Source organism: Drosophila nasuta, chromosome X (assembly GCF_023558535.2).
Source record: "Drosophila nasuta strain 15112-1781.00 chromosome X, ASM2355853v1, whole genome shotgun sequence".
NCBI classification, from domain to species: Eukaryota; Metazoa; Arthropoda; class Insecta; order Diptera; family Drosophilidae; genus Drosophila; species Drosophila nasuta.
In genome coordinates, this window is record NC_083459.1 from 29,405,941 (window position 1) to 29,418,948 (window position 13,008).

The following is a 13,008-nucleotide window of genomic DNA, read 5'->3' on the forward strand; positions in this document are numbered from 1 at the left end:
TGTGCAAAGTTTATGCAAGCTGATAAACAGCTCATAAAAAATGCTAAAAATAATTCACTTTTTTGTTTTGTTATTATTTATATGCACACACACATACAAACATTTACACTTAGTAAGAATCAACAGCAGTTTGTTTATGAAAAGTGCTGCTGCACATTGTCGTGCTTTTCACGATAAACAAGTGGATCAAATGTAAAACAAAGCTTTATGACAGCGCAAAGATTAAATGTGCTTTTATAAGCCAATTACGGTGCCATGCAGTTGGCAAGCTTAAAGGTTGACAGACATAATCTTTTGATATCGTTTTATAATAGTTGCTATAGAATTGCTCGGCTTAAACTGATTTACAAACTAGTCAAGCAGCTTTAATGTGCTTCCACAAAGTCTTTCATGTGCATTAATGACTAAAATGTTGTGTAACTAAAAAGTTGTATTACTCAATTGATTTCCTTAACAATTAATGTGGTTTTAAAATAACAAGAAACTACTCACAAACAAATTGAATTGATATATTTATAAAATTTTCCAATTTTTATTGCTTGCTTTATAAATTTTGAGCTATAACAGATTTGTTCAACAATCAATCCAAATTTATAATAATGAAAAGCTCATTTATATAGTTGGGAAGCTTTGATGTGCTTTACACAAACACATTGAATTGGAGATGGAAAGTTGCTTTAGAAATTTTTAGCGAAAACGGTTTTATAATAATAAGAAGCACTTTTAAATAGTTGATAAACTTAAATGTGCTTTGATTAGCTTTTATAAGCTTTTCACACACAAATTAAATTGATTTATTTATAATAATTTCCAATTATGGAAAGTGCCTAAACTAAAACAGATTTGTTTAGTTAATTAATCTATTTTTAGAATGCTAAAAAGTGTTGTTGAATTGATTTCTTTATAATGTTTTCTAATTATGAAAAGTTGCTTTATAAATTCTAAGCTATGACTGCTTTAATGTGCTTCAAGCAGAAGTTTTAGTGTGCTTTTAATTATTTAACGTCTGATTATAGATTTCTATAACATTTTCATCCATCAATCGAGCTTTATTTATTCTCAGCTGAGACTGCTTTAATGCACTTCACTAGGAAGCTTTCATGTGCTTTTCCTTGTTAAACTGCAGCTAATCAAATTTTATGACATTTGCAGACTTTTCATCAATCAATCGAGTATCGAGTGCAACGAATGCTTTTGAGCTTCCGCTTTTCAGCTGCTGTTTGTTGTTGGTTAGGCGTGAAAGCGTGTTTGATTGATGTGCGCTCCAGTTGAGGCAAAGAACAATGCGAATTTTGCTCGCACAATCAGCTGACGGTGTTGTTGTAGTTGTTGTCGTTGATTATACACTTGTGTATGTACAGTGGCTGATAATCCATCCCGTTTCCATCTCCACCTTTGTCTTGACGAGATTAGCGTTTCGTTTAAAGATAATCGCCTGCATTTAAAGCATTTGCACTCGCAACACCCATAAAGACAGCTTGTTGTCCCCCTTCCACACAGCAGCACCCTCCCCTTCCCCTTTTTTGTTCCCCTCTCGACGTTGTTGTTGTTGTTGCCCTGTTTCCATTCAAAAACGTTGCGAGCGAGCTACAGACGTGAAGCACACTTCGCATTCAATTGACAGCGATCCGCTCAGTCTCTTATTTGTCTCTCTGTGTGTGAGTGAACACACACACACTCATAAGGTGTGTGTTTGTATTTGTAGTTCTACTTAGATGCTATGCCATTGAATGGATTTTAATAATTTCACATATTTCAGTCTGTCTGTCGAGTCAGTTTCAGTCGCCGTTGAGCGGCCGGCGAATTCAAATCCACAACAAAACGAAACGAAACAAACACACACAGAGAGAGAGAAACAAACACTCAATCATCATAATAATAAATAGTAACAAACAGAAATAAAATGTTATAAAAATACTCGGCGTATTTATTTAAACACATTGCAACAAAGCACGCCTCATAAATTGTATTTTGGGTATGTTTTAATTATCATTAATTCATTTATACAAATATTTCGCTAGCCAACTTTTATTTCACTTGTTGTGTTTTTTTTTGGCTGTCAAGTGAAAGTGTTTCGACGATTTTGTGCGATATTTTTGATGAAAGTTTTAAGAAAAGAACGGACAGAAAAAGCAGCGAAAAAAAAAACAGCTGTGTGTTTGGGGTGTGTCGAATGCGAGAAACACACTTTGCAAAATGATTGTAGTAAAGAAGCTTTTGTAGCTACTTTTTAAGCTGATTAAAGCTTTATCAAAGCAGAAACTGGTAAGTTTGAAAGACACCAATTTTAATCAATTATTAAGTAGATGCTGAAAAAGTTGCTTAAAGCTCGCTAAAAGCTAACATTTGTTAGCAAAAGCTACATTAATCTTGAAAGAAATGAAATTTGGTCTATTTCTTAATTTTTTATTATATTAAATACTAAATTGAATTAACCGTTAAGAGAATGCTGGGTTTTTTTCGCCTGGAAATTTCATTTATTTGGTCTGTCAACTTTGAGCGATCTAGTTTTAGAGTCTAAGTTGCTTAAAGCTCACAAAAAACTCACAATTATCTGTAAAAGCTTAATTAATCTTGATGAAGTTAGATTTGGTTTATTTATTATATTAAATCAAGTATTAAATACTAACTTAATTTGTTGCTTCAAATTAGTAATTATTCTGTCCACTTTGAGCGATCTAGCTTTAGCGATAAAGCTGCTTAAAGCTCGCTCAAAGCTCACACTTGTTAGCAAAAGCTACTTTAATCTTGAGCGAATGGAAATTTGATTTATAATCAAGTACATTGCAAGCAAAATTTGAATTACTTAAGCTAACATTCGTATACGATCTAGTTGCTTCCAGTTATATCCTCTGAGAGTTCAAATAAGCATTTGTTCTGTCAACTTTGAGCGATCTAGCTTTAGCGAGTCCCAAGTTCAGATAGGCAGGAAGATAGTCGGACAGCCTCCGTGACTCGTTCAGCGTTTCAACGATAAGTGACTGCAGTGGGATCTCACTCACGGAGATAATAAACAATATGTTTTTGCTGTTCTTGTTCTTGTTGTTGTTGTAGTTGTTTGTGATAAGCGCGCAAACACAAATGAATTCTTTGGGAAAAACGTAGCTCCCACACACTTATATATATGTATAGCTTAATTTAATGTCTTTTAAGTGTGAACCGGTTCGTTATAAATGTATATACTACTATAGTATATAGTAGGGGAAGGAGAAAAACAACTAAATTATCGTCAAGTGACAAACAAATAAACAAACAGACATCCGGACGAACGGACATTGAAACTTGGTAAATTGTCGTAATTATATCATCACAATTATAAAAGAACGTAACACACACACACACACATTATATTGTCATAAAGCGTTTCGAACTTTGCGCTTAACTATTCAGATACGTTCCGTATAGTATAGATATAGCAGTCCGAATGGGAACTGAATGGGACTGAAAATCATGTTCACGGTTCTATTGGCTGCTGACTCATTAGCAAAGCCGTGTCTAATGCAGCGTTCTTAGCCAAGTTGTTCCTCCATCATCAGAGCCATGGCAAATCAATGGAACCACGTAATTGGAATTTAATATAATGAAATCGACATGAAAACATTGCGAAAATGGAAGAAAGAGTGAGAGAGAAGGGAGGAGGACGTAGAGAGAGGGAAGTCAGCGGAAAACAATCATTAACTAACTGTTTATATCGTGTGTGGAAGAATAATTGCTTACGATACATTATAAAACACTTTTTGTATTTTTGGCCAGCAGCTAGAAGAAGCGTGGAACAATAGAACAGTCAAATAACACAGTGACTAAGGGAAATACTGTTAGAATTTTGGAGGGGAGAGAAAGAGAAGGAGAGAGAATTTTAACCATATTAATATACCCTATAATTATTAGAAGTTTGTTTAGCTATGTAAAGGCATTTGATACTACTGCGGTATATTAATTTGGTATATTTTTATAGACAAAGAGTAAGATAGAGAGTAGAGGGGAGATTTTTAACCATATTAATATACCCTGTAATTATTAAAACTTAAGATGTGCAAAGCCATTTGGTAAGCTGCAAGCATAAGCAAATAAATGTTCATTGGTAGTGCTCTTTATACTTTTTTCAGTATTTTTTCAGTATAATAATTTAGTATATTTTTAGAATATGGTTTAATTGACAATTGATAGCGAGTATCTCACAATCGAGTACACTTGACTCTTGTTTTGATACTTGCTTTTAGTATATTTGCGGTATATTAATTTGGTATATTTTTAGAATATGGTTTTATTGACTATTGGTAGCGGGTATCTGCTTTCTTACTTGCTTGTAAAACCAATAATGCAAATAACAAATATTAAACATTATTTATAGTAGTAAAATAAATAATATAAAAAACAGAAAATTCAAATACTAAAGAAGATAAACGCTTTCAATGTCACTTTATTTAATTTCTCAGTTAAATTTACACATAGTTTGCACTTTAAAGCATAACTGATAGTCGATCATCTCTTGTTGTTGGCCTGTTGTTGTAGCTGTGTGGGCAAATAAAACAACGGCAATAAATCGACAAGCATGCCAATAATATATACAGTTCAGAGGCCCAAACAATTATTTATGATATCGCAATGAACTTCAAAGCTGACGCAAGCGAAAATTGCCAATTATTTGCCTAAACCCGCCCCCTTTATCTCTCTCTCTCTCTCTATCTATATACATATATATCTCTCGATCGTTCCACCTTCTCGATTTGTTTGGAAAAATAGCACATATTTCATAGAACAAATACAATTTTGCATCTCTACGCGGCCAAAAGATATTTTTGGTTAGCCGGTAATGCAAATCGCATGTAGTTTCTAGATTTTTGTGATGGGATGGGATGAGATATAATAATAAATCATAAACCATTGGAATATCACATAGTAACTCTAATCATTTGGGTAACTAAGAGCTTTGATTACATTTGCTGCTGCCACCAAGTGTAAATTTGCAATGGAATGGCAACTGGATAATTTGTGGAGTCATGATACGATAAGTCTTTATTAGTGATTGCTTTATAGTCCGGCATTTGAAATGCCCTCGAAATCATTTTTAAATGTGTGAAAGCGCAATACAAAACGTATTTATATTTTAAGTTTATAGCCGCTACTCATAGATTTGAAGGGTATTATAATTGATGGAGTCATATCCGACCACGTAAAAGGTATATATTCTTGATCAGCAGTTGTCCGTCTGTCTGTCTGTCCGTGCGTAGATCTCAGAGACTATAATAGGTGAGCTATAATGTTTTCGAAAGTTGTAAAAGCTATTTAAGAAATACTTTTATATATAATACCAAAAATTCCTACTGCAATCGGATCTTAGTTTACTTTGCCTGACAATCTGGTATATTTTATACTCAATAGTATATTTTCAATGTAGCACAATATTGATACACCAAATATAGCCTATGACATATTTTTAGTATTTGTGTGGTATATTTGTAGATTTGCCTTGTAATCCGGTATATTTTCAATGTTATAAAATATTAATACACCAAATATAGTTTTTGGTATACTTTAGCATTTTTGCGGTATATTTTTGGTATGGGGTAGCGTAATTTTGGAAAATGTATAGCGGGTATCTCAAAGTCGAGCACACTCGACTGTAGTATTCTTACTTGTTTTCTTACAACTATACAATTTGCATGTGAACTTAAAATATGTGCATATTCTCTAAGAATCTTGCCGATTTGAATGAGACATAGTTTAGTATTTAATTGACAAGTTCTACAATTTGCATAGCCATTAATGAACATCAAAGAATAGTAATTAGAAATGACAAGTTCTCATGGAAATTATTGACTTCCAGGGTATCTGACAGTCACGCGCTTTCATTCACACTTAATTGAAACACACACACACACACAACGAAATAGTCGCTGAACTGATAAGCAGTATTGATATTATGTATAAACATTCAACTGTACATATACATAATAAATATATATCGAGACTAGGTATACATATACGTATTGGATGACTCATTGTGCTATTTGTTAATGGGTCAGAGAAAAACCCTGAGATATATATTATTATTATATATGTAACTATGTGATTTTGTTTTTCACTCTTTTGCTTTCTTGGCATCCATAAAAACAGCTTGTAGTTGGATTCTTCCTGGATTCTGTTGTTGTTGTTGTTGTTGTTGCTCAACTGATTTCCAAGATATTTACGAGCGACGTCAAAGCAAATATTTGTTCAATTTGGCACCGCACACAGACACATTTTCTCGTTTTACGTTTTTGGCACAAAATGAAAATTCATTTTCATTACTAAATTTGTTTTGATTTCAACGTAAATTCCATAATTATCAAACTTACAGAGCTGAGGAAGTAGGTTTATACACAATTTTTACTACAATTTAATGCTACAATTTCCGCTAACACAAGAACAGAAAAAAACCGCAAGAAAACAGAAATCAAAAATCTTATTTCCGTTGGTTAAAGGTTTTTGTTGAACCTGTTTAAGGTCAATACTTTGATTAGCTTTAAGCTCTTGAATAGGTTCTAATAATGGTTGACCTGATTTACCTTTAAATTATGCAGTTTAGTAATCAATATAGTAATAATTGTGTATGCCAAAAGCATAATCAGTCTTTTATCGCCTTCCTGAACCGGTTCACAAAGCGGTTCATTGCGTTATCTCTGCTCCTAGTCAAATGGCATAATTATTAAACTTACAGCAGGAAAAACAGAAAACAAACATCTTTCCCGACCTGTATTTTAATAATTTGGTATGCCAAAAGAAGAGTCGTTGGTTGAATGTCTTGTTGAACCGGTTTAAAGCAAATACTACTAAGCTTTTGAACCGATTCTCAAAAAGGTTTACCTGATTTACCTTTAAATTATGCAGTTTAGTAATCAATATAGTAATAATTGTGTATGCCAAAAGCATAAACAGTATTTAAACTCCTTCCTGAACCGGTTCACAAAGCGGTTCAGTGCGTTATCTCTGCTCATAGTCAAATGGCATAATTATCGAACTTACAGCAGAGCAAAAACCGTGCGGAGGAAGTTAGTTTATACACAATTTTTACTACAATTTAGTGCTACAATTTCCGCCAACAGCAGACAGAAAAAAATCCACAGCAAAGCAGAAAGAAATAAATAAAAAAAATCGCGCGTTTTTCTCACTTTGTTGCAACGTGGAAGGCAAGGGGAAAGGAGGAGGAGGAGGCAACTCTGGTGTGGAGACAACGTCGTCGACATTTAATTAGTTGCGTGTCTGACTTTCTGTCTGCCGCCTCTGCCACAGTTGCTGCTGCCTCACCGTTGCCACTTGCTCCGCTGCTAAAAATCTCTTTTATGGCCGCCAAGCATGAAAATTTAATGCTGACCTGTCGCCACATTGCCCAGTCACTAAGAGAGGGAAGCGGTGGCGGGGGCGGGTGCGGGGGCATCTCTGTCTCTGTCTCTTGGTGCCTGCTTAATGCAATTTGCGTTGCATTTCTTCCATATGATATGGTCCTCTCATTCTCCAACTCATGGACTCACGCGGTGGTTGCACATGCCACACAATGGGTTAATAAACTTTGCCCTTGCTCGGCTCGCAAACTATGCAATTGAATGCTGTCAAAAGGGTTGCGAGGGTGCTTCGAAGAGTTGCGCGATTTAGCGAAACACAAATTTTAGGTTGAGTGCGAAATAAAATATTGTCAAACTGATTTGCAACGAATATCTTTATACTATAGATAATACTATAAACTGAATTCGATTTTATTAGATCCTCTATTTTTTCATTCTATAAGATTTTTATAAAAAGAATATAATGAAGCAATTAGTTTGAAAACATATTTATTTCTAAGAGACTTTTTTGGAAGTAGACTTTAAACTGAATTTGATTTTATTAGATCCTTACACTATCCATTATACAAGATTTTATATAGAAAATTAATGAAGCAATAATTTCTGAAGCATATTTATTTCAAATACTTTGATTAAAAATGATTTCAGTCTTACTATAAACTGAATTTGTTTTCTACAAGATTTTATACACAAAATATAATGAAGTAATTATTTCTAAACTATATTTATACCTATTACTTTTGCTGATTGGGATTATACTATTGCATTCGATTTTATTAAATCCTGAATTTGAACATTCTACAAGATTTTATAAGCAAACTATAATGAAGCAATTATTTCTAAATCAACTTATAAATTTTGGAATTTATTTATATAACACACATTTCATTTGCGCTGTTGCCAAACAAAAAAGTTGAAAAAATTGCCATTCATTGTTAATTTCTATTTGTTTCAGAAATTTACTAACAATTTTAATTAAATTAAAATACTACACATACAATTGATAATTCAATATTATGCTAATACAATTTTTTGAGTCATATTTAAATTTCGCATTATTTTTCAACATTCTTCCATTTCAGTCTCTTTTGTATTACGCAAATTCAATAAATTTTTTAAACTGCCCTCGCAACTGCTCGTTTCGTACATGCTTGTGAAACTTGGCAACTATGTTGCATAAGTTCTTCAGGCCCATAAGCCACACTTTGGCAATCGATATTGAAATGCAGAACTTGCTGCTGTTGTTTGGCTCACTCGTCTTTCTTCTCTCGTTGCTCGTTTCTTGTTTCTCGCATTCTCTTCTTACATTTCTTGAGCATTTCGCTTTGCCATTTTCAATTACGAAAATCGAGAATGCAATTCACAAAAAAAAAAATTTTCAGGGACAGGGCCATGGGAACTTAGACAGCTGTCAATTGTGCATTCAGCTCGTTGGGGTGGAGGAGAAAGGGGAGGCGTTGCTTTTATTGGGTTGGGTTTCTCCCGACCCTGAAAATGCAAATTAAGTGTTGCAAAACGTTCTATATTTAACTCATTGCTGGCTTCGCGTAATTTCCTGGTTCACACAAACTTTGTGTGTTACTTGTATAGCAATATTTATCATTTAAATTAAACGTGTGTTCCAAAGTCAATGCTTTAACTTGCTGAACCGGTTCACTCTATGTTGATTTATTATCAATTTATCTATAATTTAATTTACCATAAGAACAGTTGGTGTCTGTTCTTATTTTTGGAGCGCTTCAAACTCAATGATATGTTTAACTTTTATTTGCTGAATCGGTTCACGCAATGTTTTGCCTCGTTGAGATTTTTACCTTCAAAATATGTTCTTTTCTTATCGATATTTCTATAATTTGGTATGTGAAAGGAAGATTTGTTGGTTTAATGTCTTGTCGAACCGGTTTAAAGTTTTTGAACCGGTTCTCAAAATGGTTCACTTGATTCACCCTTCAATTATGTTGTTTAATAATCAATACCAAATTATTAAATTTGGTATGCCAAAGTCATAATCAATGTTTAAACGTCTTGTTGAACCGGTTCACAAAGTGGTTCAGTGCGTTATCTCTGCTCATAGTCAAGCTACCTTGTTGAAATTGGGCATGCACGAAGCTCAGGTGCTCGTCCTTTTTTTTACTTTTTGCGCATTCCGGTTGCGGTTGAGTGTGTGGCGAAGCAGCCCTGGTTTTTGGCCCTAAGGCGGTATAAAATTGATGTGTAGGCTCATTTGGGCCAACAGTCAGTGTCGTGTTCTTGTGCCGTGCTAAGCAAAAATGCTAATTACACTTCAGAGTATGCGAATAATCGTGAATGCACTCGAATTTGTATTCGTTGCCGTTTTGGTATTTGCATTTGCATGCACATAAAATGCAAGTGGCTATCACATTTTGCTCTTTGTTGTTGGTTTATTGTTTTTTTCGTGGAATACAAAACCCCCGAAGCATGTTAAATTCAGAGACTCTTCGTGTGTTAGTGTATCTGTGTGTCTATTTTAATGCTTATCGCAGCGTTTAATGCTCACACACCCACGCGACCATCAAACTTAATTTAATTAAGTTATCACAAGCTGCAAAATTGGACGCGCTCGCGTATCTTACGGATACTTTCGTAAAATCCAAAAAGAAAAACGAAAAAAAAAATGTATCGCACGGGCAGCGGCAGCGCTTTGCTGTGTCTCGCTCAGAGTTTAACTGCTAGCCACGCCTCCAACTGGAATCGACTTGGCCACAACACTGCCAACGACCAGGATATTATACAAGAGCAACAAGAGCAGCGACACAAAAATGGCAACAAGCGCATTCTACTCAAGGCCAGGTACGCAGAATGATTAAAGTCAGAGAGTTGGGAGAAGGTTTTGTTCCGCCTCCAAATAGAGATGCTCCGACTGAGGTCATCACTGAAAATGAGTCAGGCAAATGTTTTGTTTGGTCAAGGAACGTTTGGGAGTTGAAACATTGGGAGATTGCAGGCTTTGAAATGGAATATTTTGGAAGTGGAATACATTAAAAGTGCATACTACAATATACGAAACGAATTTAGTAAAAGGAAGATTTTACAGTTTGTTTATGCGAAACATATTGGAATGAAACAGTTCACTTTAGTTCGGTAGCTTCTAATGAAATGAAATTATGGGTCAGGCAACGTTTTGTTTTGTCGAGGAACGTTTGGAAGTTGAAATATTCGGAGATTGTTTATCTTCAAATTAAATATTTTGGAAGTGAAATATATACATTGAAAGTTCATACTTACAATATACGTTGTATTTGTTGGATACGAATTTGATTTGAAGGGAAGATTCTACAGTTTATGTATGTGAAACAAGTTGGAATGAAATAGTTCACTTTAGTTTGCTTGCTTCTAATGAAGTGAATTTGTGCTAAACAATTTGATTTTAAAGCATGACAGAAAGTTTTTCAGATTTTAGTTAAATAAATAGTAGTAGAACCTGTTTGAGTTGTTTGTAATGAAATTAAATAATTCTGAAACGGTTTGGAATTGAAACTTAACAGAAAACTCTCCAGATTTTATTTATTTAACTTATTAAACAAATTTATTAAAATATAGTAGAATACTATACAGTTTGCGGAACATGCTGGAATGAAACAATAGTTTGGTTGCTTCCAATAAAATGAAATGATTCTGAAACGGTGACAGAAAGTTTTGCAAATTTTATTTAAATTATATTTTAATGTTTCCAATGATATTAAATTATTCCGAAACAGTTTGGATTTAAAACATGAGTATTCGTAGTAAAACCGTTTACATTTGTGAATGATAACCAAATTTATTAAAATGGAAGATTACAGTCCACTTTAGCATGCAATAAACTGAAATGATTTTAAAACGCTATTGAATTGAAACAGTTTGAAGTTTTTCAAATTTGATTGAAATATAGTAATGTAATATGTAATAAATTTGACGCTTGCGAAACATGTGAGAAAAGAAACACTTTACTCTAGTTTACTCTGAAATACTTTCGATGAATTTATGCCCAGCTGTAAGATTGTAGAATTAAAACACTTTTTCCAGCATTTTGTTGTCAGTTTACTTTTGTTTAGCTCACCTAGAATTTGGGAGTTCTTGTTCGAGATGTTTCTGATTTCTCCCCTCGAGAGACACAAATGGTTGCATCATAGGCAACTGAACTGAAAAATACACAAAATGGATGCAGAACAGAAAAGAGAAGAAGAAAGTCTTTCGATATAGCTGATGATGATTTTACTCAAATACACAATTTACACTTGTGCAAAAAAGGGAATGTGGCTGGCATTATTTGGAATGTGGAACATATGAAGTGGATTGCGAGCTTTTCTCTCTCTCTCTTTTCTAAAGGAAACAATGTAATAAAAATATATTGAATATGGAATGCAAGTGTTAATGCTTTCTTTCATAATGTGTTCTGCAACTGTGGCATTTGTGGCATCATCAATCAGATGACGCTGGTGTATTCGTATGCCGTTTGCGTAGACAAGTGCCAAGGGCCTCGTAGCTGAGCATCGAGGTGGATGCCAAATGTTGTGAACTGCTGCAGAGCTTCACCGGTGATTTACCCATTTGCATAAGCAACTCTTCGATGCGTTCCGTCTTCACCTTGATGATGTTCTCCATGTGGGCCAAACGCTTTTGGTTCGCCTCAATGATCGCCTCTTTGGCTAAATTATCACGTGCCATCTTCTCGTACAGCGAATAGAGAATCATTTTTTGTGGCACCTGAACGATGCCATCGCCCACCTGTTTATTGACCACCACCGTTTTCACCTCATCGTTCTCCTCCCAGATCTGCTCTTGGGCCAAGATCGCATTCCGTGTCTCCACCACACGTTGGCGTTTCTTCAATCGCATTATCTCATGCAACATCACTTCGGCGGCTCCGTGTGCTCCGGTTGATAATTGTTCCATGAACTCACGACTCAAATTCAGATTGAATTTGGCCAACACCTTGTAGTTGAACGTCTCCCAATTGGCGATCTTCAATTGAACGCTGCTTCGCTTCGGGAAATTGTTGAGATCGATCAGTCGCGGGTGATCGCGTTTCATCATCTCGGCGAGGGGCAAAACATCGGAAAAATCGCGACGCAATCGTGATGTATTGATGTCGTTCTGTTGCAGCCATTTGTGCACATCGACAATCTCCTCGTTGCTCAGCGTCTTGTTGCTTATGGTGTGCATTGTATTCTCTTTTTCCTGTTCTGTTGATTTGTATATACGTGGTTGGTATCCACACTCATACACTCCCCCACACTCACACACACACACACACTGGATAGGTAGATCGCACGTGTATCGAGCTGTGTGAGAGCTGTTCGTTTTTTCGAGCTAAGCTCTCTCTCAATTTCTGTTGCACTGTTTGCTATGATTTCGAGTTTTTTTTCTTTTCTTTTTTGTGTCACAAACTTGCTGCTCAATATAGTATAAATATACCAAACAAAATACTTAAATATACCAAATGTTATATTTGGTATCGAGCTCACATTCAATAAAAGTAAATTCACATTCAATATTATAGTTAAAATGAACCAACAAAAAATTTAAATATATACCAAATGTTGTATTTGGAATTGAGCGTACATTCAATTAAAGCAAAACAATGCCAGGGCCGCATTATCGTTAAAATATACCATATTTTCTTTAAAGTATAAAAACAGCAAATTAAAATATCCCAAAGGTTCTATTTGTTATCGAGGTTACA

At 34.7% G+C, this 13,008-nt stretch overlaps 2 protein-coding genes across 6 annotated transcripts in view; one reads left to right on the forward strand and one right to left on the reverse strand.

Annotated features, from left to right (window-relative positions):
- The window catches only part of LOC132795327 (GRAM domain-containing protein 2B-like), a 36,827-nt gene that overhangs the window by 4,989 nt on the left and 18,830 nt on the right, over positions 1-13,008 (forward strand). The window contains exon 1 of one of the 5 annotated variants that reach the window (XM_060805986.1): positions 1,822-1,975. The exons of 2 other annotated variants lie outside the window; for them this stretch is intronic. Coding sequence is in view for 1 of the 3 variants with exons in the window: in XM_060805984.1 (XP_060661967.1) it covers positions 9,958-10,133 (176 nt within the window). In the remaining 2 variants the exon portion in view is untranslated. Of the gene's footprint in view, positions 1-1,821; positions 1,976-2,248; positions 2,266-9,942; positions 10,134-13,008 lie in introns of those variants that run through there. 2 more of the 5 variants (XM_060805985.1, XM_060805984.1) reach the window with 2 other exon arrangements.
- Positions 11,515-12,648, reverse strand: LOC132795730 (sperm flagellar protein 1-like). The gene has a single exon (XM_060806602.1). The coding sequence runs from the start codon at positions 12,486-12,488 to the stop codon at positions 11,745-11,747; it is 744 nt and encodes a 247-aa protein (XP_060662585.1). The 5' UTR covers positions 12,489-12,648; the 3' UTR covers positions 11,515-11,744.

What these genes read in the sequence shown, in the direction of transcription:
- LOC132795730 (XM_060806602.1), bottom strand. Translation starts at nt 12,488, where the DNA reads ATGCACACCATAAGCAACAAGACGCTGAGCAACGAGGAGATTGTCGAT.